This window comes from Nannospalax galili, unplaced genomic scaffold (assembly GCF_000622305.1).
Source record: "Nannospalax galili isolate Female #2095 unplaced genomic scaffold, S.galili_v1.0 scaffold213, whole genome shotgun sequence".
NCBI classification, from domain to species: Eukaryota; Metazoa; Chordata; class Mammalia; order Rodentia; family Spalacidae; genus Nannospalax; species Nannospalax galili.
In genome coordinates, this window is record NW_008335195.1 from 4,677,670 (window position 1) to 4,704,668 (window position 26,999).

Consider the following 26,999-nt stretch of genomic DNA (forward strand, 5'->3'; position numbering starts at 1 on the left):
AAAGACCTAGTCAATTTCAGTTAATGTTATGGTAAGTTATGACCCAACCCTCCACTATAAATGTAAGCTACATGAGTCCTGGATCTTATTGACATTGCTAGCATACAGAGGATCAGGCAACATAGCTGGTGCTCAATGACTACCTGAGGAGTGGATTTTCTGCTTTTCTACTAGCAAATTTATACAACCTATCCCAAGAAGCTTAAGGCCTTTTGGGGAACATAATTTAAATACATACAGATAATTAGCCAACCCATAGGATAACCAGAATTTACTGAGCAAAGAGAACATCTGGTGTGCATGGCCTTGCTGGGAGGAAGCTTGTGGGACTGGAGCAGGCAGTGCTGGTACAAATAACAATGGCCTGAAAATTGCTGAGTAGCCTCATTCCTTAGGTCTAAATGAGGCATTAAGAGACACTGAAGAGGAGGATATTCTTGAAGGCTTGAGTCTCCAGGGACCGTCCACTCACCCCACCCTGCCTCCCCTGAGAGACACATCTAAAAGTATTAAAGTAGAGTATATTGGAGTGTTATCAGCCTCTCTTCCCTATCCTCTACTGAGGGGAGCCTTAAGCAGTTTCCAAATAAGCTACCAAAGCAGGAAGGGATGCTTGCTGCTTGAGGGATGCAGAATTACCCCAGAGTTCCTGCATTTGGGAAATGAAGCATAAATAAAGCCTCTTCATATTTATTATACTTCCATCTCTAAAAGTTATTACAAACCTGTTGATTAGATGGTTACTAGCTGTGGGGGATTTGTATTAAGGGGAAGGTTTAGTAATTATCCCAGGGAAGGAGAAGACTCAGGATACATAATATAATCCTTAGGCCATATTGAGTGCTTATTTTAGATAACTCTGTGATTCAGAGAATGAGTCTGAGATTGAAGGCCGGTTAAATGAATGCATGGATACTGCACTATAAACTGCTGGTGATGGATGCCACCCAAACATGGCACTTTCCATCTTTCTATGCCTTTATAAGGGTTCTACTGTGTATAAGGGATCCATTTGCTTCCTCACATCCCAAACTGCTTAGATTTCCTTACCATTATTTAACAAACTTTTGAATTAACTAAGAACAGTATCTGAATACTGACAGGGCAGCTGTGTTGTTTATAAATGGTTTTTGCTGCTATTGACTTTTTTTTTCCTAAGTCATACCTCTCTAAAAAACTCAAGTCATCCCAAATCCAATTTGGACTTGAAGCAATTAAGCTGTAAAATAAATGCACATTAATTGTTTCTTTATAATAAAAAAATGTATCTTTACCGTCTTACCATCTGTTTTTGCCTTTTTGGATTTTATCAGTTTCATGAGTTTATTCAGCAGGTTCTGAATAATTGACATGCATGAATCATGGCTGAGATGATAACGGGTTCCACGGTAAACAGGAAGCTTGCTGCTTCCTCTGTATTTGTACTGCAGTGAAGGGTAGGAATGGCTCTCGATAATGAAAAGGTGGCTAAGGACATTAACTATAGGAAGTGCATTGGTCTTTAGGTTAAAGGAAGTGTCATTAAAGCAGGAGGCTGCAGGCTGGAAGAAGGAAGACAGGCAGATGGGGAAATGCCAGTTTCTTTAACCAGGCCAGCTAGCTGAGCTTGAACACCTGGGTTATGGTCTCTGGGTTCATGTGTTTTTAAATATTTCTCACATGTGCTTCATCATTTTGGTTTTTATTCTAAGGCTTAGTATATTCAGAGTAATAACGGTGGTGGGTGCGTGAGAGGGGGCATGTTTGGCATGTGCAAGCCAGACGTCAGCCTTGGGGACTGCTCCACAGGAGTACCTGCTACCTTGCTTGTTGAGATACCGTGTCTCGCTGGAAGCTGAAGCTGATAGGCCAGGTGACTGCTAGCTTGCCCCAGTAATCGGCTTGTCTCTGCTTCACTAGCACTGGGTTACAGGCATGTGCCAACATGTCCATTTATTGAAGTGCAGATTGGTGATCAAACTCAGGTCCTTCTGCTTTCATAGCAAGCACTTTACTGACTGAACTGTCTTCCCAGCCCAAACAATGAAACATTTTCCAGGGCTTTTTTCATCCCATCAGAGTCAAGGTTGTGGAAGTTATAAAGACCATTTCAGGGCTGCAAAGAAGGCTCAGTGGTTAAGAGCACTGGCTGCTCTTGAAGAGGACCCAGGTTTGGCTCCCAGCACCCACATGGCAGCTCACAATCACCTGTAACTCCAGTTCCATGAGACGATGCCCTCTTCTGGTCTCCATGGGTACTGAATTCATATGATACACCTACCTACATGTAGGCAAACACTCATATACATAAAAAATAAAAATAGGGCCGGGTCTGGTGGCGCACGCCTTTAGTCCCAGCACTCAGGAGGCAGAGGCAGGCGGATCGCTGTGAGTTCAAGTCCAGCCCGGTCTACTTAGTGAGTTCCAGGTCAGCTGGGGCTACAGGGAGACCCTGTCTCAAAAAGATAAAACAAATAAATAAATAAATAATAAAAATAGATACTTCTTAACATAAAAGAGAGACTGTTTCATAAACCACAATGTGAGCTCAACAGCTCACATTGAAACTTTCATGACCAGAAGGTGTGAGTAATCCTGGTAAGACACTTCCCCAACCCTCACAAGCATTGCCCAATCTCACCTAATATATAGAAGGTATTCAGAAGTTTAGCTATTTTTCACAGTCCAATAGAGACACCAAGCTTCCATGTCAGCAGTAATCACTAGCAATTTTAACTGATGAATATTCTGTAATATTAAATATGATACTTTTTTGACATATATCAACATATCCAGAGTTAGGATATAAACAGAAAGTTAGCAATAAATAGTAAAAGTCAATAAAAATGTTTAATCATGCTGGGTGTGGTGGTGCACACCTCTAGTCCCAGCAGAGGCAGAGGCAGGTGGATCTCTGTGAGATTAAGGCCATCCTGGTCTATACAGTGAGTTCCAGGCCAGCTGGGGCTACAGGGAAACCCTATTTGAAAAAGACAATAAAAAAGAATGTTTAATTATAATATGGTGTTATAGTGTTACATGTTTATGTTGAAGGAAATGCAATAGATCCTGAAAACTGGAATTAAAGGGCTCTGTTAAATTACTCATCTAGAAGATGGGTAACCTTGGGAGAGATGCAAGGTTGTCAGAGGAATGTGTATCAATTGTGCACACAAGACTTGGAGACTGCAATGCTTGCTCCTATTGTACTTCATGGTATGTCTATGAATAAGTTTGTATACAATAGATATATGCATATAAATGAGCCATTTATTATGGCCTTTTTAGAGATAAGATATATTAAGGGCTCAAATCCTTAGACTTTGTCAATTAGCAAAGGATATAAAGATTTTAAATATTATGGTTGTTATAAACTGACATTGTGATGCATGCCTATAATCCCAGAATTTAAGAGGCCAAAGCAGAAGGGTTGTATCAAGTTTGAGGCCAGCTTGATCTACACAGTGAGCTTGAAGACAGACAGCTCTATACAGTGAGATCTTATCTCTAATAAAATTCATGTTACAAATAGAATTATGATAAACTAAAGAAATACAGTGTTTTAAAACACAAGAACCTGGTCCTAGAATTAGTGGGTGTGGGTGGGATAGGAGGCAAATATACAATATGTCCAGCTGCAGGGCCACCACTGGGCATTTTGTAACAGGTTCTTAAGAGTGTGGTGTACACCATTATGGGAACGTAGGCCTTGCAATGGAACATTTTCTGCTTCTGATACGAACCATTTTCTTGACTAAAACAGCAGGGTAGACCATTTAAATCAGGGCAAAACTAATGGTGAATAATGGAATTATCATGAGTTTATACCACCATACTAATCCCATCCTTGAGCATGCCAGAAATTAAGATAAAGTTCTAAGAATTAGTTAGGCTGATAATTAGCATATGCAAACATCAAAAACAAAGGAAAAACATGCTGTGGGACTTTAAAGACAAACTGTTGAGGCTGGAGAGATGGCTCAGCGGTTAAGAACACTGGTTATTCTTGCAGAAGACCCAGGTTCGAATACCAGCACCCATATGGCAGCTAAAACTATCCGTAACTCCAGTCCCAGGAGATCTGAGAGCCTCTTCTGACCTTCGAGGGCATTGCATGACATGGGTGCACTTACCTACATGCAGGCAATACACGTATACACATAAAATAAAAATAATAAAATTTTTTTAAAAAGACAAACTTTTTCATCATCTAAAAATTTGACTTCAACTCTCATTGACTAAGTTGCATAAAAAGTAGGTAGGTCTTCATTAGAAAGTTCTAGACTCAGTTTGGGCAGTTGTATCAACCATGGAACATTCTCACTTAGGCCTCAGGAAAATCACAGGAAGCCAGGACCCATGGTGTTCTCCCTATGCACTAGCATCCAGCCAGGTGGCCAGTGTGACACTGGGGTTGTTGTAGAATGGAGTCTGGCTGAGAACTAGAAAGAGAAGAGAAAATACTCATTCCAGAGATTACATGGAGAAAATTATTTTTTTATAATGACCAGTGACCTCTAAAAAGATAGTAAGAAAACAGTGAGAGTGAGCAAAATGTCGTGTTTTATAAACTTTTATGGTGGCTTTGAAAAGCCATGCCTTAGGTCATATGTGAAAGCAAAACACACACACACACACACACACACACACACACAAACAAACAAAACACGCCACCATCAACCCCAAAAAACTGCAGCGGCCAGTCCTATTTGTGCATGAAATTAAATATGTGCTGCCCAGTGCAACATCTTAGGATCATTTGATATATAGAAGAAATAATGATATTTGTAGAATGAGATTCTGCAGGATGTTTTTAGGGTGAAAATGACAACTGTCCTCAAAGTAGATAAACAATGTGGAGTACTCATTTCAGAGCATGGAAGGCACTTTTAGGATGTCACTGCTGAAAACTTAATTCAGAAAAATTGTTGGGAATGTTGACTGGATACATTTTCCACAATATGAATGAATGAGACATATTCAAGTTAAGATCTCAATACAGCAGTCCCTTCTGCATGAAATAACTACCATCAGCACTACTTCAGCTGAGCTGATTGCTAAACATAGTCACAGTTGGGCTTGTTGACAGTTGTGCTCATTCATTAAAGGAGCACCAAACAGGGTCACTGGACCCTCACCTGAGTATCCAGCCACTCTTCCCAGCCAACTAGTCCAGCCTTGGAAGACAAAAGGAAAATGAGGAGGAACCCAATAGAGGGATGCTTTTGGAAGCCCTTGTCAAGAAACTCCAATGGACTCTCATATGAACATTTGAAAAGCGCCCTCTTTTTTCTAGTTTCCTGTCTAGAACTTGGAATGCTATTGCCTTTACTTCTCCTTCACATTTCCCATTCATGATTCAAGGACTTTCTTCTCCCTTTAGAGACAAAAGTTATGCAATTTGGGAGTCTTTTAGATAGACCCACTGAAGGGGTACTCCAATTGCCTCACCCTGCATCCCTGTTCAGCATGGAAGAAGCCAGAGCGGTTGGCATCCCTATTCCTTATTGGCAATTTGGGTAACCCCTTCAGAGGATGGTGTGATAAGAATAGGAGGTAGGAATTGGCTACGCAGTTAGGGTAAAAAGACCCAAAGAAATGTAGCCAGTTTCTTGGCTAAAAGTCAAAATGTCGCTGCGCCTGTTAGCAACATACTTTGTTCCAAGGCCAAAAATATCAAAAGTATTTGGGAGCTTATATATCCTTAAAAGATTTTAGGGTTACCTCTTCAGAGGGGAGAATGTTGGATGGGAGGGAGTGGGCATGGATTTGATCCAAACACCTTATACACATGTATGAAATTCTCAATAAAGTTTTGGTAAAAAATAAAAAAAGAAAGAAAAGAAAAAAAAAGAAATGTAAATATTGGTGTTTGTTTCTGACATTTTCACTTGAAAGTGATATGCTACAAGATAATGTATTTAACAATATCTGGTGGCAAATAGTCAATAAATAGTTTACATTTGTAAAAAAAAAAAGAAAAAGAAAAACCAATACATTATTTTTTAATAGTTCAGAAGAAATACCCCATGAGAATAAGTGCTTTTGTCCTGGGAATTGTTTCCTGTAACAATTTTTCATTTTCTGCTCTTAGAGACGACTCCAGCACATGTTATCAATACCCAGATTGGTGCATTAATTCTCCTTAAATGGGTCCAGAAGGTATGTGTGCTCAGTGAACAAGTGCTGTGACCAGCTTTCAAACAGAAAGGTCTAATTCTTTTCTTTCCCATTCTGAATTCTTTGCGATAACTCAACATCTGAATTTCTATAATTTTTCCTTTTTATTCCTGAAGATATTAGCCAATGTGCCAGTAATAAATATAGGATATAAACAGGGCGTTCCTAATGTAAGATAATGATTTTGTTTCAAAAAACTCCACCTTTATTAAAAGGGGGAACATGTATCATCGTCTTTTAATCAGAACCAGCAAGTTGGTTGAACAGGAAGCATCCAAATGTGCTATGATTTATTCTTAGCCCAGAAGGTAAAGGTCTTACGAGGTTAAATAGTTCATCTCTTCAGTCCTCAAAGAAGCAAGTGATTAACAAAAACAGTCACAATTTTTTTTTAAAAAATGAAACAATTAAGAATTGAAAAAAAAAAAAGAAGAAATGAGTGAAGAAAAGTTCCTAAATTGTTATGTCTGGGCAAGGTGGGATGGCCATAATTGCAGAATTCATGGGTTCTAAAATAATTATTAAATTAGTCATGTAAGTAAAGACACATTTTAAAACAGATTTCCTAAATTATGTCAATGATGTTTCTAGAATAAGCTGAACATGAAATTGGATACCTGATGCACTTAACTCATGTCTGTACTTCTGTGCTGGATTGACCCCCCCCACATTAATTAATTAATGATTATAGACAGAATTTAACTTCAGAACACATTGAAAACCCCACATCTTCACATCTCTAATCAGGCTAAAGAAACACTGTGAGAAAGGTGGGTATGAGGCCATCCAGGCTACACTAAGCAATGGTGAAATGGTATAAACATTTATTCATTGAAAAATCTTCCTTGAGAATTAACAGAGATAACATTTTCAGAAATCTGCAGAAGTCAAAGCTGAGCAAACCTTTCTCTGAGAGACATCACCATCGCCTATCAGCAATTATAAAAACAATAATGTTGACCTTGAATCAGCCCTAAAGGTTTTGGTTGACAATTGTATTATCAGCTTTATGAATTTTCAGTTGTTATCTCAGTCCAAAATGCATTAAATGCAGAGATGACCAGTCACAAGAACAGCTATTTTAACAGCTTCTACTAAAAAAGGCATTTGGAAAAGGACACATCACACAAGCATTTTCTATGTTAAGAACAACAATTTTTAAATGAAGTCTCACAGGTCTCAGGAAATACTAAAAATCCAAACTCACATTCATTCAAAACAAGAAATAATTTAAATAAATTATCTATGTAATCCTAGGAAGTCAATAGCCAGCTAAAATGTTTTTATAACTTGAAATATTTATGGTTCAGGATTTTACCTTGAAATAGTTTTTTTTTTCTGGTCTTGAAGATATAATTTCACTTCCTCTTCTGTATGTTAAACAACATCTAGCAACAATCGAGAAAGCCAATCAAAGAGGGGCCTTTGTGTGTGGTTATTGTAATTAAGTATTCAGTATCTATTGCTGCTGGTCAGGTGTCATCTCAACTTTGTATGCTGAAACTGATAAAAAGTGCTCAAAACCAGCAAGGCGGCTGTGGGAACACAATGCTGAGGACCATACAGGCTGTCAACATCTGTGGGTGTTGCCATGGGCACAGCCACAAAGGACTCTGCCATCTAGACAAGAAAAATACAGAGAAAGGAGGGAGGCGGAAGGCACATTGACAAGGAAGCATCAAGAAGTCACTGGGCAGGGCCTACAACATTGGCAGGCCACCTGATCTCCAGTTTTCACACTAATTCTTTTCTAACAGAGTGTAGAGACTCCAGACTCAACCTGGTTGTAATTGTGAATAAACAGGAACCAGCAAGTGTAAACCATGTACTAAAATTCCACTTTGGTACCACTCATGACAAATCTTAACTGGAAACTCAAAGTGGAGTGCATTTTAAACAGTATTTAAACTTCGCCCTTTCTACCCTCCATGGTGGGTGAGAAGTCCATGGAAGAGAAAGGAACGGGTTCCTATGAGCAAGAAGCTGATATTGATTTCTTTCAGCAGTGAGTCTCCTTTCTGTGTGGCTGCTGTCAAAGGCAATCTCTAACAGCTGGAGTCAAATTGCACTATTTACAGCAAGAGCCCTTGTCAAGTGGACCATAAGTACCCTAACAATACGCTATTCAAATGGCACTTTGCCACACAAATTGCTGACTCCATGCATAACCTGTGTCAGGGACTAAGGCCGAAATCAAAGATTCATTTTGATGAGAAGCTTTAGATTCACACATTAAGCAAGCTTTCTTTGAAGAGCTAAGAGGCTAGCTATCTCAGGCCTTGGGACGTTGAAAATAATTAAAATCTGTTTAAATACATCAAGGGGACTTGGCAACATTAATATGGATCTGGTGTTAACTACATTTGTTACAGGGGTAGGAGCAGTGTTCCTGTGTGGCTGGCACTCCCCGCTGGCACGCGCGGCACACAGCTGGGCTCTAGCCAGCCGTGCACCATGAAATAGGCACTTTTTCCTTTTGTGGTTCTGATTTACATGGCTGATGGATGTTTAGTTAGGAGTCAGGCTTTGAAGTCCTGTGAGGAAATTCGGGAGGCTTCTGTGCAGGAGGCAGACAGCTGGTGTCTTTCACCTCCCGCTCTACTTGCTCCGGAGTTAGTTTTGAAACAAAGCTCTGATATACCTCTAATAATTTGCCTCATGTTTGAGATAATTTTTTTTTTACTAAAGAAAGTTTAATTTCATGCCACAGAATGAGAGAAAGGATCTTTTTCATAAAGCAGTTATTTTTAAAAGGATTACACATTACAGAAGCCTTCATTTAGCTCACAGCACCTTCGGAGCAGTGGTTGTGCACTGTTAAAATATTCCGTGTTTCATATGCTCTTGAAAGCTGTCTTGCCCACATCTCCCCTCTCCTGAATTTTTCTATGCTGTCCTTGGTGGGAAAGTGTTAGCACTCAGCTACTAATGTTCTAAGTTGGGACTAAGTAAATTAAAATATTTAAAACAAAAAATTTAACCCCAAACATACAGAATTGGATGCTCTCATGCTTAAGAATAAATCTATTTTCTTCTAAAATTGCATAAAATTATATAAAACTTTCCACATCAGATAGTTATATAATTTATCAGCTATTGAAAAGAATAATGCCCAAATTACCTAGCAATCAAAAAAAGTGGAAAGCATCATTCTATGTGGGAAATTTATTCTTTTTAAGATTTATTTTATTTTTATTTTGTGTATGTGCCTATGTCTCTATGTATATGCCATGTGAATGTGAGTACCTGAGGAAGCCAGTAGAGGGCGTCAGATCCTCTGGAGCTAGAATCACAGGTGGTTGTGAGCCATTAGCTGTGGCTCCTGGGAACCAACTTGGATCCTTTGCAAGAATAGAACATGCTCTTAACTGCTGCAACCTTTCCCCAACCCTTTATTCTTATGTAGTGCAATTATTTTCAAATAATATTATTTTTTCTCTTCTGCTGCAATACAACTTTGATAATGGAATATTTAAAGAAAAACTGAGTCAAACTGTAAAATGTAATATTGCCCCACATACTTTTATTTAATATTTATTTTGTGTGTCACAGAACATAAAAAACTAACTTTTCAGACTAGAGAGATGACTTAGTTAAGAACAGGTACTGAGGACTGGTTTCAGAATCCCAGCACCCAGACAGTTCACAGCCACTTGTAACTCCAGGTCCAGGGAATCAGACACCTTCTTCTGGCCTCTTTGGGCACCTGGACTCATATACACATACCCACACACAGACACACATTCAGACACATAATTAAAAATAAATATAAAACTTAATTTAAAACCAGTCTTTCACTGTGATAAGCTGTAGTTAGCAGGACACAGTTTTCCACTGGTGACCTAGCAGGGTGCCATCTGTGTTGTAGAAGAGGAGGCAGGATGAAACTTTAATAAAATTTCTCATCAAATGGCACCAGATAGCACACTATGGTCAGAAAAAGGTTAAAAACAACACAAACCCTCTACTGGTATGAAAACAAGTATAAATGTATTCTTTATCTACAATCAATTTTATATGTTTAGATTAAACATATCCATACAAGTTCACTATTTTAAAAAAAATTTAAATTCTCATGAAGGGGTTGAGAACATAGTTCAGTCAATGAAAGTGTTTGCTTTGTAAGCACAAGGACCTGAATTTGATTCCCAGCACCCAGGTAAAGCTTGGTGCAACAGCATGTACCTATAATCCCAGTACTGGGGAGGCAGAAGATCCATGGGGCTTGCTGACAGTCTAGCTGAAATCGCAAGGTCCAAGTTCCATGAGAGCTCCGGCTGGCCTCAAAAATAACAAGGTGGAGAGTGATTGAGGAAGACACCTGACACCAACTTCTGACCTCCACAAGCATGCACACACACATATGTACACGCACACACACAAACACATTCACCTGCATACACCACACAAAGCCAAGAGCCAAGAACACATGAGGACAATGTGTTCTGAGCCACTAAAGTTCACAGCTCTGTGGGATGCAGAGAGCCACTGACTGGCAGGAGCTGAGACTTAAAGGCCTGAATCTGCACACATGCTGGGAAGCCTTGTACTTCTTCTCTAGGAAGAAGACTCGCCATTGTGATAGGGAGTGGAGGTGGGGTGGGGGTGGCACTGGGCCACTTCTAACTCTGATCACCTGTGGGATCTGTCCCAAAATTGGAATAGAGGCCAGACTCTGTTAGATAATGGCTAAGCAGGGCAGCAGGGTCAGTCCCTGCAGACCGCACTCCTCCTACAATGGGTGTCTTTGCTCTGGAGTTTCTATTAGGCACATATGGGCAACCACATATTAACACGCACACACACACACACACACACACACACACACACACACACACAAATTCTCAATTGCACTGGGAGCCATAATTTGCATTTTAGTTTTCTTAATAAAAGATGGTATACAAGTACTGATTTCTATATAAGAATAGACTTGGCACAGGATATTTAAAATTACATTCCATCTGGTATATATTTTAGTAATTAAGATAAATGACTGTATTTAACTTTCAGACATGAAAGGAAAGGGGAGCTGTGGACTCTTTTGCCAGATCCTCCTGATACCTCCTCATCTTGCAGTGTAGAGAAGACTTTCTAGATCTTTCGTTGGCAGCTACAGCCAGCACAACTCTGAGTCACCCCTGCTGCTAGGGGGTTAAGTCTTCGCAGGATACTTTTACACACAGTGAGGAACTGTCCACAGTTCTGTTCTGAGTAGACACCATGGCAAAGGCCTGTGCTGCAAACCCTCAGACATTTACTCTCTGATCCTTTACAAGAGATTCATAAAACCTTAGTCTTGACCACCATTGTCTTAAGTATATAAAACACAGATCTCACTCAGGATTTTGGGTCATCTAGTAGACATCTTAAAACAGCATAAAAAGAAGATGGCTAAAGTTGGTTTTAATAACATGCTTTATTTAATCTTGTATATCCAAAATTCATTCATTGTAACACATTGTTTGGTCTTATTTCTAGTCCTCAGCTGTTACTTGTGAATTTTGGGGGGGGGGGTCTTTTTGAGACAGGGTCTCCCTGTAGCCCCAGCTGGCCTGGAACTCACTATGTAGACCAGGCTGGCCTTGAACTCAGAGATCCGCCTACCTTTGCCTCCCAAGTGCTGGGATTAAAGGCGTGAGACACCACACCAGGCTACTTGTGCTTTTTAATGTCGCTACCTTAACAGTTCAGCTCTGAACAAGCAACCAGGGACTCTATGGGGAGACCCATTCTGTTTAAAATAGTTCAGCAGAGCCCCTCTGGGACACTACAACTGACCCAAGTTGCGGCCGTTAAAATAATCCTGCTTATCCTTTTACTCAACTTATGGACAAGAAACACAATAAAGGAATTGAAAAACAACCAACCAATGGATGAAATGGGACTATTTTCCTTAAAATACAACAAAACTGCAAGATTCCGGCCATGGTGAAATGATTTGAGTCAGGTTGTTTATTCCCTACTTCAATGCTAAATTCTTCCCACAGAAACTTGCGAAGGTGTTATCTTGTTTCATCCTCTTCTGAATCTAGAAAAGCAGCTTTCCAGCACTAATATGATACTGTATTCCTTTAAGTGCTTCCAGACTCTGACCCTCCTTTCCTGTACCAGGGACTTCTCCCTGCTCAGTGGCACAGAGCCAACCATTCCATCATTTCAAAGTGGTCCCATTTTAAAATAATTTTTATTGCATTTTATGTTCTCTTCATAATCTCTCCCCTCATATTTCTAAATACTCTCTAAAAGCAGAAATAAAAACTAAATAGAACATTCCTGAAACATGTTGGCTAACCCAGAGTTCATTACATGGATTGGACATGTTGCTCTGTCTAAATTGCCCAGCCCTTTGCTGCAGAACACACACACACACACACACACACACACACACACACACACACACACACACACACACATCCCACACACAAGACAGATCTACAAAGTAATCTAATGCTCATAGGCTCTCTGTCCATTTTTCCCACTGAAGAATGAGTATGATTCAAATATTCTTTGAAGGTGATTATTTTTCTTATGAAAACTCATGAAACATTTTCTATATTGAATAAATAGCTTGTGGGCTAAGGAGATGGCCCTATAGATAAAGCACTTGCCAAGCAAATATAAAGACCAGAGTTTGGCTGCCCAAGCCCACATGAAAGCCAAACACAGTAGTGCACATCTGCAATCACAGTGCTCCTAATGAGAGATGGGAGGCAGAGACAGGAGAGTCCACAGAAGCACAAAGTCCTCTATGCTGGGGTCTGTGACAGTGAGCAACAGAGAGACCCCATGTCAAACCAGGTGGAGGGCAAGGACCAGCACCTGAGGCTGTTCTGACCTCCGCTCACACACTGTAACATGTGTGTGCTTGTACCACCCCCCACAAACACATCATGCTCACACAGAAGCGGAATAATAACATAAACACCTTTGAAATTTCATACCAATGTTTTAAATTAAAAATGATTAAGGTAAAATAGTCTCTGCATCCTAACTCTAAGAGGATAAAAACCTAAAAGACCCAGAAATGGAAGGCAGTGATGGGGAGTAAATAACTGGAGAATGTGAGACTGAGAAGCACAAGTACAAAATCCACAACCACACTAAATTCAGTAGCAACAGGTGCATGAGCTCACAGCTCACAAGAAGCCACAGTCCTGTCTAGTTCAGTTCTCCACTACAAAGAACGAAGTTTGGAATTATAGTCAGTTCAGGTAAAGGGAAGCAACTAGAAAATAAACTTGAAATCCTCCTACAAATAGGAAGACAAGACCCCCAGATTTCATTGCTTTTTGAAGCCAACAAAGAAACAAAATTATATACAAAAAGTGAAATCTATGTATACCGTCATCACTACCTAAAGGGTAGCTCTGAGTTCTCCAAGAAACTAAAAGAAATAGCAGTCGGTTTACCTTTTAGGAACTGAATTGCTCAAAATGGCCCTTAATGAATGTGATTTTCTCTAGTTGATCTTACTCATCCAAAACATAAGGTCAAGAGGCACCCAAATCTCATCTACCATTCTAGAACAATCCCTCCTACCCCACCATGATGTATGTTCATTGTCCAAAATGATGAATTTCACAAAGATGCCATCAGCTGAAGGGGGAAAATGCAGCTGAAGTTGGAAGTCTAAATGGGATAGCAAAAAGAGAAATGCTAGGACTGGAGAGACGGCTCAGTGGTGAAGAGCTCTGGCTGCTCTTGCAGAGGAGCTGGGTTTGGTTCCCAGCACCCATTGCAGCTAACAACCATCTGTAACTCCAGTTCCAGGGGATCCAATACCCTCTTCTGTCCTCTGCAGGCATTGCATACATGAGTGCACTTAAATCCATACAGGCAAAGCACTTACACACTTACAAGAAAAATAAATAAATCTTTTTATAAAAAACAAAATTTATACTTATTAGATAATACTATGAAAAATATTTGCATGAAAAAGTAAAAATGGCATCAGTGAAAGAGGCTAAGAGGATAACGTGGGGGCTGGGGAGACAGCTCAGTGGTTAAGAGCATTGGCTGCTGTTGCAGAGGACCCAAGTGCAGCTCCCAGCATGCATGTGGCAGCTAACAGCCATTTGTAACTCCAGTTCTAGGGGACTGTACACACTCTTCTGGCTTCTGTGGGTACTGTAGACATGGGTATACTTACATACAGGCAGGCAAATACCCATACATATAAAATACAAATAAAAATAAATAAATAAATAAATAAATAAATAAATAAATAAATAAATAAAGAGAGGATATCTTGAAGGTATAAAATAGAAAAGAAACAGCTCAAAAAATAAGAGTAAAGTATTATAACACACTTAGAAAAGAAAAATAACAAAGTCAGTCCAAATTTCTGTTAAATTGATTGAGTTATGAGTGAATGCATATTCATTCACGGATATTAACTGAGGGTGAACACCTTCGGGGCCTGGTCCTCTGCAGGCAAAGAGTATCGAAATTGTCTGTGGAATGAACTAATTTTTCTGATAAATGTTTTATTTGAAGCAAGCCATCTGTAAAAGATGCTGAAAGTTCAACTGAAAGATTGAAAATGGACCCAAACTCAGAACATAATCACCACCTTTGTAAAACACCTATAATCTGAGTTGATATGATATTAACTCAATTTTTAAATAGCTGGAAACTCTGCTATCAAAAATATCCCCAAAATAAAGCTCCCTTTGGGATATGGTCCTGTCATCTTGACCCACACAAGATCATCTGCTAGATGCCATCAGATCATCTGAGTTCCTGCTGTGGTGCTGATAGGTGAGGGCATGTTTGGGGGAGCCACGCAATTCTTACTCCAGCGAGTTTATTCTCAGGGACAGAAGGTAGATGTGAACGTACCTCAAACGAAGACTCCAGCTGCAGACCAGGACAGGGCACAGGCCCGGGCTGGTGGGAGCCAGAGGCTCTCTGCTCTATAGTTTTGTGCCTCTGTCCCTCTAATGCCACTGACAGCATGGGCTCGGGTTTGACCAGCTGCGACTCCTCACCACAGCTCAGAATAATCCTTGCTCTTTCTCCTGTTTCATGTCTTTCCAAAGTGCCTGAAAAACAAAATTTAAAAAACCAAAACAAAAAATAAAAGACATGGATATACAGCCTTCAGGTAGATTTCAATGGTAATGTTTTTCACATCTACTAATTATTAAGGAGCAAATTTTTATGCTTTGAAGAATTTTTTTAATGTAAGGAAAACATTTACCTGAATAGACTATAAAGACATGAGGAAAAATTTTTCTTTTTTAAAAAATATTTTATTATTATTATTTTTTATGTGTCTAAGTGTTTTGTCTGCATGTATGCAAGTGTGCCTGTGATGCACAATGCCTGCGGAGGTCAGAAGACAGGATCAAATTCCCCTGGAACTGGGGTTATAGACAGCTGTTCACTGCTATGTGGGTGCTGGGACTTGAACCCAGATCCTCTGCTAGAGCAGTCAGTGATCTTAACCACTGAGTCATCTCTCCAGCCCCAAGGAAACATTTTTCACAGAAGGATCCTGGTTCTTCAATTCAGCATTTTCTAAGTTATCCAAACTGTGTCATCAAGTATGAAATGACAGACCTGAGAAGCTCATGTTCTTCTGTGAACTTTATTACCAATGACATTAAAAGGACATTCAATAGTCTTTATTTTTTATTTTTATTTTTTATGTTCATGACTGTATTACCTGCCTGTGTCATGCAAAGCCTGCAGAGGTCAGAAGAGGGCATCAGATCACCTGGAACTGGAGTTAGGACAGTTCTTAGCCACCATGTGGGTGCTAGGAATTGAACCCAGGTCCTCTGAAAGAGCAGCCAGTGTTCTTAACCACTGAGACAGCCCTGACATTCAATAGTCTTTCACATGAAAATTTCTCACTATCCAGTATGCATGTGATTTAATAACAGCTATTAAATATTTGGTACTGTCCTCTAGTGTCCCAACTCGCAAACAACAGAGAGTCCATGGTGCCCTGTCTAGGGTTCCCAGTCTTGCTAAGTTCCCATTGGTAATGTGTAATTTAACTGATTAGATTAAGTAAGAGCTCAGATGGTTCAGTGTGTTACTCCCTCAAATACTCCCTAGCATTTGTTGTTGTTTTTATTACTGGAATTGTGGCTATCAGAACTCTTTTCTTTTTATTTCTTATGTCATTAGAGGGGAGTTAAACTCCTCTGCCCTCTGCCACCCTTCCAGTTCCTGAAGCAGTGATGGGAAGTTCAAGTTTTAGGAACAAGCATAAGGAAGCCAGAGAGATGCCTCACTAGGTAAGAGTGCTTGCTGCTCCTACAGAGGACACAGGTTCGGTTCCCCACACTCACACGGTGGCTCACAACTCACACAGTATCACTATGGATATTTCCTTAAAAGTTTTCTATGGCTCCACAGATTTGGTATTCTGAAAACATTTTGAAAGTTGTTTGAGAGTAATCTGCTAGGTGGGACTGGCTTTCATAGTATTTATGAGTTCATTTGTATTTTAATATCGTGTTAAATACATAACATATATCCAACTGAATAAAAATGTTAAGAAATATTATAAATAATACCTAAATAGAGATTTCTTTTCATACTAGTTTTTTCCTACCAATGGGAAAAATTGTAATGTGTTAAAGAGAATGATAATTAATTCTTATGGACAGTATTTAGAAAAAACCGTCTAAAGTAATTACATTAGGGAAATACTAGTAAAAATGGTAGACTGTTAGGCCTTCAGATAGGTAGGCCGATAGGAAACTGTCACAACCCAACCCTTTCTCAGTTTTCCCCTCCCCCATGTTAGCTGCGTCATTATTAGTTGACACTTGGAACTCTGAATCGATAATGGTCTTTATATTATAGCCTAGGCAGAACTTTAGTCTCGTATCTCTTGAAAATATTTTCCACTGTAATATTTCTGTATTAATAAATAAACATGCTTAATACCAACATCTAAATGCATCTTTCTAAGCTTTTCTTTTCTGTGAATACTGAGATATTTTCAACCAGTGGCAATGGCAGCAACACCAAGAAAATCTTTTCTCTCAAGAATGACAGTAGGAAAAGTTTATCAGATCCAAGACAATAGCACCCTTTCCTAGAGACTGGTCACATTCTGGAATTCACAACCCTAACATCTGTTGCCTTTCTGAATCTCTCTTTGAACCTGGTCTCACTATGAATACTTCCATCTTACAGGTTTTCTTTGGCTCCACAGCTTTGATATTTTGAAAATGTTTTAAGAGTATTTTTTAAGTGTCTTACCATGCTACCTGACAGTGGCTTTGAACTCCTGGGCTCAAGTAGTCCTTCTGCCTCTGCCTCTCAAGTAGTTGAGAGTACAGGCCTGGAAAACCATGGCTGGCTTTTGACAGTCCTTGAGAAATAATTTGTCACGCTTTAATCACATAGTAGATGCCTTACCCTGAGTATATCAGACATGCATACCTTTCCTTCTACTGTTTTACAGAGCAGGATCATTTCTTGAATTATCCATGGATGGCCATAGCTTACCTACACATGTGAATGATTGTGATCCGCTTCCATTCCTGCACAGATACCGAGTCTGCTTCATCTACTGTGTGCCACTCAATGTGACCGGTTGACAATGTGTGCTAGAAAGGAATGGCTCAGTCCACAGCCCCTGAGTTTACGTAGAGTCTCAGGGCCATGCAAGAGCCAGAGCTACAATATTTAAAGTGCACACATGCTATTTCCATCAATAAATGAAAATCTCCCATTCTAATACATCATTGGAGATTTGATTATTATTATTAATAGTAATTCCTATCAAGGGAGCTAATTCTTTATACTATGACTTCTTTTCAAATCACTCTTGTTTTTTCTCCCCAAATGAGAAACTTTCACAAATCACTTATCAAAATTCATGGAATTTACACCACATCAAGTGTATTTTCAAATTGTTAGAGGAATCCATAGCACAAACACATGACCAAGAAAGGAGGGAATAACCACAAAGAAGATTGCTAATGAGGGTGGCTATTGGGAGAATTTCTCCTCTGGGGAGACATAAATAACACCTACCCTTCTTCCTAAGGTCTGAAGGACAAACCAGAGCTCACCCTGGGGATCCAGTGAATCTACTGGTGAAGGGCATGAGTGGCAGCATGGGTGACCCTAATGTAGATGCAATGGAAGTTCTGCAATGAGTAAGGGAGATGGCTCCCCGACGGCTGTGTAAATGGAGCTCTCTTTAATTAACCTTTGCCAGTCTGTATACTCTAGTACCTCCCCTAGACCCCAAGGCCATATGCAGTTAGGGATGACATGCATACAACTGGATGGGAAGAAAGGCTGGGTACTCCAGTGAGTTTCCAATGCCTATCCCAGCCCTTCCCTCTATGAGGGAACATCAATAGTCCGTAAATCAGCACTGATGGACTCACATGTCTGCACAGCTGACCTCATGTTGAAGGCTGCTTGGCGTGGAGGACTGTGTTCTGTAACAGTGCCTTTAGTGCCTCTAAAAGTTTCCTTTTGAAGCAAACAGTGGTCACCACTTCCTAATGCTAAAGGCTCAGAACCTGAAGGTTTATAAATCACTTAATTCAATTTCTAACTTCAAGAAAACTTTTACATGGAGCTGGAAAAATGGCTCAGCAATTAACAGGGCTTGGTGTTCTTCCAGGGGACCTGAATTCAGTTCCCGGCATCCATATCAGGTAGCTCACAATCTCCTGTAACTCCAGCTTCAGGGGATCTGACATCCTCCTCTGGCCTCCAAGGGCACACATGCACACAGACACAGACACTTAAAGTCTTAGAACGTTTGCTTTTCTACGTAAATTCAATGATAATTCAGAGATTTTCACTGTATTCCATCAAGAATATGAGGTAACACACTCCACTGAATTCATCTTAACAGGAAATGTGTGAGGTCTCTTTACAAGCAGATGTAGGAAAGCACCATTAAATCTATAATGCAAAAACTCAAGCTAGGCATGATGGCTCATGCCTGTTACAGCACTGGAGAGGCTGAGGCAGAAGGATTGCCATGAATCGATGCAGCCTGGGCTGCAAGGTAAGTGACAAACCAGCTTGGTATAGAGTGAAACTCAAAAAGCAAACGAACCCTGGCATGATGGGGAACACCCTTAATCTCTGTGAGACAGAGGCCAGCCTGGTCTGCACAGCAAGTTCCAGGGAAGCTGTGCTGCAGGAAGACCCTCCTCAAAAAAAAAAAACAAAAAAAACCCACTTAATTAGAGAGATGGCTCTGCCAGAGGACTTTGGTTCAGTTCCCAGCACTTAGATGGTGGCTCACAGCCATCTGTAACTGCAGTTCCAGGGGATCCAAGGCCCTTGTCTTGTTTCTGTGAGCATTGTATGCACAGGTACACTTACATACTACAAGCAGGCAAAACACTCAAAAGCATAAACATAAAAATAAATAAATTAAAATTTAAAATACTTTCCAGTAAATATTGTGTAATTTATTTGGCATTTTATTAGTATGAGTTTTGATATAATTTCTTTTCAGCCCAAGCTGCTCCCTATGGACCATAGCACTGAAAAGTTTTCAGATTTTGAAATATTTTGGATTTTGGAGTTCTAGATTAGGGATATTTAACCAAAAAAGAAATCTGAAGGACTTTTAGTCCCAAGCATTTTGGGTAAAGAGATGCCCATCTGTGGTACATGAAAGATGCAGCCAGTCCTGAGAAAAGTGTGCTATAAGCAAGTAATGTCCTAGCAGAACGTGAAGGAGTGATTCCAATGGAGTCAGGATTGCTCATTGCCTCCACAGTCAGTGCACAGAAACTGAAGGAACAGCTGTGACCCCCAGAGTCCTCCATCTCCCCAAACCCCATTTCATCTCCCCAGACCATGACCTCCAGAGTCCTCCATCTCCCCAGTACCCATTCCATCTCCCTAGACTCCTGCACCCAAACAGATAGTATCCACATTGTCATTATATCTTGCATTCACTGTTGATTCAACACACCAGACAGCAGCCCTAATAAAAAATTTTAAAACCAGACCTTCCTTTATAACCACAGGTGCTGCCTTGTGTGTCCAGCTGATAGCCCCATCCCCATCCTCCAAGGTTCCCTGTGGGTCAGAGCACACTGTATCTCCAGGCTGCATAGACTCAAATCCTAAAATCCTGGCTCCATGTCATGGGCTGCATGGTTTCCTGCCAAGTTATTTGAGATATTCTGAGTAAGCACCTTACAGAGTTACTAAGAGGGCTAAATAGAATACTACTTATCTGACAAGCACCCTGGTTTTGTAATAGGGCAGGACACTGTTATCTACAAAGTAGATGACCCAAGATTCATGCAACTGAGTTACCAAAAAGATCACACACAAAACTCTCATAATGTTTAAAGTAAGTTTACAATTTTGTGTTGGGACACACTCATAGCTATCTTGAGCTGGATACAACCAGTGGGCCTCAGGTTGAACACTCCTGGTTTAGAATTTGGGGCACATAGCAAGCACTGTAACCACTGAACTACATTCCCACACCTTGACTTGCTTTCTTTTTGAGAGGGTCTCCCTAGTAACAGCCTACTTGGAACTCACTAAGTAGCCAGGCTGGCTTTGATCTTAGAGAGATCTGCCTGCCTCTGCCCCCACTCCCCACACTCCCAGGGCTGGAATTAAAGGCATGTGCCACTATGCCCAGCATTTGACTTGCTTTTTTTTGTCTTTTTGAGACAGGGTTGCTCTGTAGCCCGAGATGTTCTGGAACTCTCTTCGTAGACCAGGTTGGCCTTGAACTCAGAGATCTGCCTGCCTCTGCCTCCCGACTGCTGGGACTACAGGTGTGCGCCACCATGCAAGGCTCTGACTTACTTTTTAAACCCTCTTCAGTATACCAGAGGGTAGCCTGGCATAAACTGCATGTTGTGAAATACTCCTTAAGGGATATTAGGACAGTTGCAATCTGGGTAAGGATGGCTTTTCTACTTAGGATTGAATCCAGACCCATGATCTACAAGTCATATTCTGACGATTTTCTCCCATATTCCTCCCCTTTTTGTTAGCTTAGGGTTTCCTCCTTGAAGACAAGCACACCCTTTCTCACAGGCTCCATCTCATCTTTAGGTGTTGCTTCCAATCTCCAGCCTTCAGAAAGGCCTTTCTAGAACAGCTTCCACCCCTACCTTGCAGCTTTACAACAGTTACTGCATTTCTAATGTGTGCCAGCTGTTTCCTCACCAGGTGCTGAGCCCTGTCTGATAAACATAAATTAAGTTTCACTTCCCCTTGACCCAGGCAGTGCCAGGGGGCAATTAGCAGAGCATCCAAGAACACAGGTGTCTCAGTGTACAACACCAACTATGCTAATAGGTAATCCTAGACCCAGGCCTCAGGAGAGGCAGGGATTGAGAAAGGTTAAATTCAGAACCCAAGCCAGATGCCTGGCAGAGCCCTCAGCTGGTACAACACCCACGACTTAGGAGCTGAAAACCATGAGTCCCAGTCAGTCTCTGAATGCCTCACACTAGCCATTTCCCCTGCCATGAGCTGACGATCAGAACATACCAGTGAAAGGAGAGAAAGTAAGAAAACGAATAGCAAGACGTAGAGGTGGAGAAGGATAAAGTCAGAGAAGGCTGGGTGGGGGCAAGGCTTAGAACTTTCTAGTCCCATCCTAAGGACTAGTGCCCCAGAGGTGAGGGCTATGCAGTATACCCCTCCATCCTTACAGTAACTCTCTCCTTTTGCAAATACCACCTCTACCCAGCTTCTTGCTACCTAATGGGCTCTAATGAAGGAGGAACAGAGGTGTATAGATGATGGCACTGGTCAAGATGAAGGCCAGCCATCTGCATAGACAGCATGTGGAGCTCCAGGTAGAGACCAGAAGCAGAAAGAAAGAAGCTTCAACACTATCATCAGATAGGCCAGGGTTAAATTCCAGATGAAAGTCCATTGGAGAGTAATTCGGAGTGAAGGTTTTAAGTCAGTGCAAACCCATGAGCCTTTCTGCACATAAAGAAAAGAGACTGATTCCCAACTGACTATGGAGTATTGTGTCTCTGAAATACAAGCACACTACGGGCATGGTAGGACTGCCAATATTTACTGGGAACCTATAGCTTTCTGTTTGTTTTGACACTGTAATTCTCTTCCAAAAAGCCAGAGGTTCTTTTCCATTTGACTTTGAAGGTAATTTCCCCCAAACTTAAAAAATAAATCATATTCTATTTAATATATTTTAAAATCACATTAATATTTGCTTTCTACAATCATATCCTATGATTAACAAATAGATCACTCTAAATTACCTACCTATATTAAAAACTCTAGCTGGGCAAACTTCCTCCCATCAATTAATAACTAATGTATTAAGGATTAACCTCAATCCCCCAAAACAAATAGATGATTAGAAAACAAATCTGTCATGCTAATCCACCTTCAGATGATTAAGATAAAGATTTTTTAAAAAGTTAAGACTCAAAAATATTGTACACATTGATTTATATTTTATCACATTTTTTTCCTTTTTATCTTTATTATTTTTATTTTATGTGTATGAGTGCATTGCCTGCATGTATGTATGTATACCCATGTCATGCAATGCCCACAGAGATCAGAAGATAGCATTAAATCCTCTAGAAATGAAGTTGTTAGCCACCATGTGGGTGCCGGGAACCAAACCTGGGTCTTCTGCAAGAGCAGCCAGTTCTCTTAACTGCTGAGTCATCTCTCCATCACCTATATTTAATCACATTGTATAAAGCATTTTATTCACTTAAAATTATACATAAATTAATTTAACGCAGTTAACAACTTCTTCAGAAGAGCCCAGTAGAACTAGCACTACTTCAAGAACATAAACCTTCTAGAGCCACCAAAAACCCATCTTACATTGTAAACCCACATGTTCAAATACATTGTTTCACAAAAGAGAAAGATAGTTCATTAAATATTCTACTCATGGCATGGGAAGATATCTGAGTTTGTGAAAAAAATTCTGATTATATGATTAGTAGTAGACACATATTTACATGAACAGAGTCTGACAGGAAGAACATGAAAGGTATAGACTTGGGACTTGTCTACATCGGCAGGAATTTTTCAACTGAATCCTCTATGACATCAGGCAGTGATTAAGAGCAGGAACGTTGTACAAAATAGAATAGGTTTAAAAAGTGACCTCTACCAATCTTGGTAACCAAGCTCCTAAAATCAGATTTCAGTCAAGCAGATGGCTGACAGTTGTAATCACATTCTATGCACTGAGGAATTTGACCATGGGCTCTGTTGTAAGCTTTATCACTTGTCTTCAGTTCTGCATGACATTTGGTGGCTTACTCACAGAAGCGTGTGGAGGTGTACCTAGCAATCTTTACCAACAAATGCATTTCAGTTACTGCCTTATACCCCAGAAAATATATAACTGATGGGGCTTTGACCAAATATAGGGTCTCTAGAGGCAAGAAACTTAGCTAACTAGAAGGAAAAGGAAATGTAGAAGGCAAATGGGTCTGAAAATGTGAAGCCAGGCATATTGGCACTTCCTTCATTCCTAAATATCTGGGAATAGAATAAATCCATCTGTAAGGTTGATTCCCAAAGGACTTGCTTGTTTTGCACTGTGCAAAGGCCCTGGTGTATTAATGAACCAAAGACTGGCTTCCTATCAACTTGCTGTTCCTTAAGGCTATACAATACCAATGACCTCTTTGACCTTAACCCTAACTCTACCACAAACTCCAGCACCTTCCTAGCAACTCTGGTGCTTGCCAGTGAGACACACTCAACCCCCACAATTCTGACCATTGACCTCTAGAAAAGTAGAATGATGGGGGTGAGAAGGAGAAAGAATAAAAAGGGATGAGACACACAGAAGTCTCAGGTGGCTGGTGTGTCAGAATAATAAATAAAATACTAACTTTAGGTAAATTCTAAAGAGAGTTGTCCTAGCATTTTCTAACTACATGACCCCTCTTCTTAAATATGTGCTAACAACTTTAACTTCATTCTGGAACTAAATAGAATTTATAAATAATTAATGAGGATGTTTAAAAAAAATGTGTGTTTTGTCTTATGATGTGAAACTCTACCTAAATTTATAATAACCTACCATTTAAAAAGGATTGAAATCACCATACTTCTGAGCAACAGAAAGTGTTGCTCATTCTGTATGATTTGAACTGTTTTACCAGGGATGCTTATTTTCAATTTTAAAATTGCTAACTTCAATGTTATCCTTCCTGCATCTCACTGAAGGTTAGATGACTTATTGGATGCAGAGCCCTGAAGAGATCTGAGTCTAGCATGTATTTGCTTCTGGCATCAATTCAGGTAATTAGGTCATTATCTTGCCGAGTTGATCTAAAGTTTTTCCTGGAAAGACAAAGCGTATTGGGAAAGGCAGAATTGAAATGTTCGCCCAGCTAAGGTGCTGATGAAGGGATGTCTATGGAAGGGTCTTGGGTTTTTGTTTTGTCTGTTTGTGTTCTGAGGGGGAGGAAGTAGTGGAAGTCAGGGAAGTAGTCTTGGTAAATGACGGACGAACACAGCTTCTATGGTGTGCTGCTTTGTTGGCCTCTGTGTGGGTGCTGGTTTAGAAAGACTATATAGTTCCCCAGATAGCCAGGCATCTTTGATGGGCTCTGATTTTGGTCAAACCATAGCCCCTTTCTTGTTATTTCACTACGGTATTACAGCCTATCCCTCCTTCCACCATCTGCTTCTCAGTTTGTAACCTCTAAGCCATATCCACAGTTGCACACACCCAGTGTTTAGAAGGCTCTGCAGAACAGAGAGGTTCTAGGGCGTCAGCATTGTCCCACCTCATTTTGAATTAGAGAATGACCCATTATTTCTGCCTCCTGCAGTTTCTTGTCTGACAGCAATCCCAGCACAAGTAAGTGCTCATCCTGTATCACAATGTGCCACATACCAACCTTCATGGGTACAGGTGGATCACAAGTATACACATGTTCATAGCAATGATGTTCACAAGAAACACAAGGTAGAAGCAGCTCAAGCACCCACCAAAAGATGGGTAATACGCATGCTGTAGTATGCACCCAAAATGGAACAGTACTCACCTTTAAAAAAGGAAGACAGTCATGACACAAGCTTCAACATGAACAAGCCTCAGGGACTGATAGTGAAATAAGTCATTCACCAAAGATAAAGACCATGAGACTCCACCTAATGAGATGCCTATGGTAATTAAATTCAGATAAACAAGGTAGGAGAGCTGTTGCTAAGAGCAGTGGTGAGGAACAGGTGCAGATTATCTCTAATTGAGTCTCATTTTGAGAAGAGGACATTCTACAGAATGACTGTGGGGCACTCACCTCACACCGATGGGGGTCATGACACATTAGAAATGGCTATGGGAGATCTGCTGTATGAAAACCTCACACCTTCAGGCCTCTGACATTTTAAAACATTTTACCGGGACTTCCTGGACCACCTCCCTAGCTCTGGAGTTACAGGCTCCTGCTACTGCACCCCGATTCTCATGTGGGTGCTGGGGATCTGAACTCAGACCCTCATGCTTGCCTAGCAAATGCTTTATCAACCATGCCCTCTTGTGGACACTGGTTTTTAACATCTTCAGGGATGAATCAGGTCTGAGTCTTCACTAAGCATGGAAGTCAGTAGAACTGGATCTGTGAAAATAGATGAGGGAAAGGGGCGGCCAATCTAAACCCAGGACTTACTGACAAGGCAGAGATTAACAACCAGCAATATCTGCAGTAGATAGGATAAAATCCAACATGATCCTCACAGTCAAATTGCTTGTTCCCCAACCCAAGCTAAGGGCTTGACCTCTGGACTTGTTTTTGCTGGTTCCTCCCATTCCCAGAAAACATGAAATGTCTTTTCCATCTAATCCTAATGCATGTGAGTGGTAGACATTGGACACTATTGATACACACAGATGAATCAAGTGCATCCGATGACGTTTATCTCACAACACATTGGAGAAGCTGCTTTGAGAACCACAACGGTGATGGTCCATGAAACCTTGCTTTTCTGTGGGTGCTGGGAAGTTAATGGGGGACTGAAAGGTGGAAGCACAGGGAGGGCAGATGACTCCTCTGGGTTTATTTTCTCTACACAGAGCAGCTGGGAAGTCCACTAAGGTTCCACAGCTCCAGGTACCAATTCATAGAAGGGGCCAGACTGAGAGGAGTGACAGAGCAGCAGCTGCCTGAAGTGATTCAGAGTAAGTCCCTGCACATTAGATGTGGGTGTGTAACAAACACACCCAGTCAACACCTGATCCTGAGCTGTAGTCAGACCACAGGAGCTGCTAAAAATGATTATAACGTGAATTGTCTTCACAAAAAGAAAATCCAGGAAAGTAGCAACTGCCAAACCAAAGCACTAAAGGCAGAGGAGCAGGGACTTAATTGGTGCGATTTTTTGTTTTGCTTTGTTTTTATTTCGAAACAGGTGTCCCTATAGCCCCAGCTGGCCTATAACTCACTATGTTGAGACCAGGCTGGTCTTGATCTCACAAAGATCGGCTCTGTCTCTCCAGTGTTAGGTTTAAAGGCGTGCACCACCACATCAAGCTTAGTGTAAATAATGGATGTTTGTTTTTATAATTAAAATGATATCTACTGATTTTGATATTTGTTTCCAAGCATACAAAATGTTCTGAAGACATCTTGCAAATACCACAGTAATATGACTAATGGTATTAAAGAGCCAAGAAAACCAAAGAGATAGGGTTAAGTAATACAAATGTAATAAAAAATGCACACACAAGCACACATACGTAATAAAAATTTAAATACAAACATCAAAAAAATGTTAAAATTGCCATATAAGGGAGCTGGAGAGATGGCTCAGCAGTTAAGAACACTGGTTGTTCTTGCAGAAGACCTGGGTTCGAATCCCAGCACCCACATGGCAGCTAACAACTGTCT

The 26,999-nt window shown here is 40.5% G+C and overlaps 1 protein-coding gene across 2 annotated transcripts in view; it reads right to left on the reverse strand.

The window, feature by feature from the left end:
- Positions 1-26,999, reverse strand: part of Wdr72 (WD repeat domain 72) — a 215,313-nt gene that overhangs the window by 133,142 nt on the left and 55,172 nt on the right. For both annotated transcript variants that reach the window (XM_008829780.2, XM_008829779.2), the window contains exon 13: positions 15,001-15,203. In XM_008829780.2, the coding sequence (XP_008828002.1) occupies positions 15,001-15,203 (203 nt within the window). The remainder of the gene's footprint in view (positions 1-15,000; positions 15,204-26,999) is intronic.